This window comes from Fulmarus glacialis, unplaced genomic scaffold (genome assembly GCF_000690835.1).
Source record: "Fulmarus glacialis isolate BGI_N327 unplaced genomic scaffold, ASM69083v1 scaffold39639, whole genome shotgun sequence".
In the NCBI taxonomy this organism is placed as follows: Eukaryota; Metazoa; Chordata; class Aves; order Procellariiformes; family Procellariidae; genus Fulmarus; species Fulmarus glacialis.
The window spans coordinates 240-2,941 of record NW_009235927.1 but is presented as its reverse complement, the minus strand read 5'-3'; the positions used below and the strand labels follow the sequence as shown (position 1 = coordinate 2,941).

Here is a 2,702-nt window from a genome sequence, read left to right as displayed (position 1 = left end):
AGCCGAGGATAGGGCAGGGCCCAGCCCGGCACCTCTACAGCATCTGGCTCGGGCACGGGCCAGGCAGCCTGCACGTATTCCAGTGCCGGGAGCCGCTATGAAAAAGCACAAGAGGGTAGAGCAACTGGGAAGGGGAATGAACGGCAGCAGGGAGCAGGCAGGGCTATTCTGAAGGATTCTCCTTTCCTGCAGTGTATTTGCTGTTGTGTGTTTTAAGCACTGTTGTATGAGGAGTCTGTCAGAGACAGACTGGGCAGGGAAGGAGGCTCCCGGTGGAAGGGAGTGTGGGTAATGTCCCAGGACTGTGCTGATCCCAATCTGTCTGTCCACAGAGGGCTTGAAGAAACTCTTCTCGGGAGCTACGATGGCATCCAGCCGAGGGGCCCTAGTCACCGTTGGGCAGGTAGGACAGCTCTGCTGGGCAGCAGGTGCCTGGGATAGGGACAGGGGTAGTCCCTGGCACGGCGAGGACAGGGGACGTGTCACTAATACGCCGTGTCTCCGCAGCTTTCTTGTTATGACCAGGCCAAGCAGCTGGTTCTCACGACTGGGTTGCTGTCAGACAACATCTTCACTCACTTCCTGGCCAGCTTCATCGCTGTGAGCAGGGCTGGGTGCAGGGAGGCAGGACTGGGACTGCGTTTGCCTGCAGACGGGTCAGGACTCCAGGCTGGGGCTGCCAGAGCTGCCTCTCAGGACTCTGATGAAGCAGGGCCGGGCATAGAGGCTCCTGGGGGCTCCCAGCATGGGGTTGGGCGCAGGCTGGGCTCTGGGTCTCTCCAGTGACCATGGCAGTTACTGGCACCTGGGTCTCCTCTGTGAGCTGGAGCTGCTGACCCCCGCTGACTCTCCACAGGGCGGATGCGCCACATTCCTGTGCCAGCCCCTGGACGTGCTCAAGACCCGCCTCATGAACTCCCAGGGCGAGTACCGGGTGAGTAGCCCATCCTGCCCACCTCGCTGCTGTCGGTCCTGTCCCCTTTGCACACTGGCCTCTGCCTCCCGGCACCTCCTCATCTCTCTCCCTCTTGCTCCAGGGTGTTACCCACTGTGCCATGGAAACTGCCAAGCTCGGCCCCCTCGCCTTCTACAAGGTACCTGGCTGGGGATGTGTGGGATGGGCTGGTAGAGTGGAGTGTGGGGAGACTGGGCCAGGCTGGGAGCAGAGGTTAGGGTCCAGAACAGTTCTGGGGCAGGAGCCTTCCAGGCTCTGCTGCCCGCAGCCTGACTGCTTCCTGCGTCAGGCCTCCATCTGCCAGTCCCTGGCTTGGCCCTGGAGTATTGCAAGCCTTAGCCTCTTCTGGGCTTGCAGCCTGGGTCCGGGCACCGCAGCAGCTGCCTTGTTGCACCCGTTGGGTTCCCAAACGGGAATGCAGGTACAGGCAGTGGTGCTCCAGCACTCGTTGGATGTTACTGACCAGCAGACACTGGTCATGCCCGGGCTTGGTGGAGTCACCCGTACGTTCAGTCTCACTCCTGGGAGGGCCCCTGAAAAGGGGTTTCAAACCCGAGGTTTCTTCCAGATGCTGCCAGTCAGGCATTTTCCCTGCTACAGCCTGTCTGCTCATCTTCCCCAGGCAGCGTCCAACCCCCTTCTGAACCGGGGGCTGTGGGATCTGACCCGGGCTTCTACTGAGATTCTGCCTACATAGCGGTGATGCCGGCACTGATGTGTTTGGGGGCAGAGGGGTTGATGCATGATGCTGAGATCTGTGTGCACAGCGATGGCTGCGGTGCCTCCCTCACCGCTGTGGCAGTCTCTGCCTGCCACCAAGTCCCCAGCTCCTCGGAGCTCGTGCTGCATGCCCGGTCAGCCGCTGCCCCATGCTTGCAAGCTCATGCCGCTCCCTGTGGGTTGGGCTGCTGGGCACCCTTGGCCCTGATGGGGAAGCCCAGGGCCAGGCACATGCTGACTCTCCCCATTCTTGCTGTCCCCTTCCAGGGCTTCGTTCCTGCTGCCATCCGGCTCATTCCTCACACCGTCCTCACCTTTGTCTTCCTGGAACAGCTGCGCAAATATTTTGGGATTAAAGTGATCACCTGAGTAGGAGGGATGGAATACTGCCTTGCCCCACGGGGGTGAGCGTGTGGGTCACCACTGAGATCCCAGAACCCCTCTCTGCTGTCTGGGGCCAGCGCCGCTCCCCCTGCCCATTGTCCCCACTCCTGTGCCTTGCCAGTGCCTATGGCCAGCCGGTCCCAGACTCCCTTTTCCTCTCTCACCCCTGTTCTCAGCACCTCTGTTACCTCTGGGATATTCTTGGGCCTCTTGTCCCCTCTGCACTGTTGGTTTGGGGTTTTTTTTGCTGTCTTCCCACTGGCCACGAGTTTGCCAGCGCCGCTCCCCCTGCCCATTGTCCCCACTCCTGTGCCTTGCCAGTGCCTATGGCCAGCCGGTCCCAGACTCCCTTTTCCTCTCTCACCCCTGTTCTCAGCACCTCTGTTACCTCTGGGATATTCTTGGGCCTCTTGTCCCCTCTGCACTGTTGGTTTGGGGTTTTTTTTGCTGTCTTCCCACTGGCCACGAGTTTGCCCTTACCTCCCTCAGCCCTGTCTCTTATGGGCCTCCAGAGCAGGACTGCGCTGTCCTGGGGAGGAGGGGGGACCTGGCCTTCTGGCTCCGTGCGTGGTCACAGAGCCTACGGGACTGGGGGCCCCTGGGGCCAGTGACCACACTGCGGCGGGGCCTGTGCTGGGGCAGC

The 2,702-nt window shown here is 61.3% G+C and overlaps 1 protein-coding gene across 1 annotated transcript in view; it reads left to right on the top strand.

Annotated features, from left to right (window-relative positions):
• The window catches only part of SLC25A10 (solute carrier family 25 (mitochondrial carrier; dicarboxylate transporter), member 10), a gene marked incomplete at its 5' end in the record, with an annotated part of 2,305 nt that extends 233 nt beyond the window's left edge, over positions 1 to 2,072 (top strand). The window contains 5 exons of the mRNA XM_009586198.1: positions 333 to 403; positions 508 to 600; positions 857 to 934; positions 1,038 to 1,094; positions 1,943 to 2,072. Of these exons, the coding sequence (XP_009584493.1) occupies positions 333 to 403; positions 508 to 600; positions 857 to 934; positions 1,038 to 1,094; positions 1,943 to 2,044 (401 nt within the window). The remainder of the gene's footprint in view (positions 1 to 332; positions 404 to 507; positions 601 to 856; positions 935 to 1,037; positions 1,095 to 1,942) is intronic.
• Positions 2,073 to 2,702: the final 630 nt, after the last annotated feature.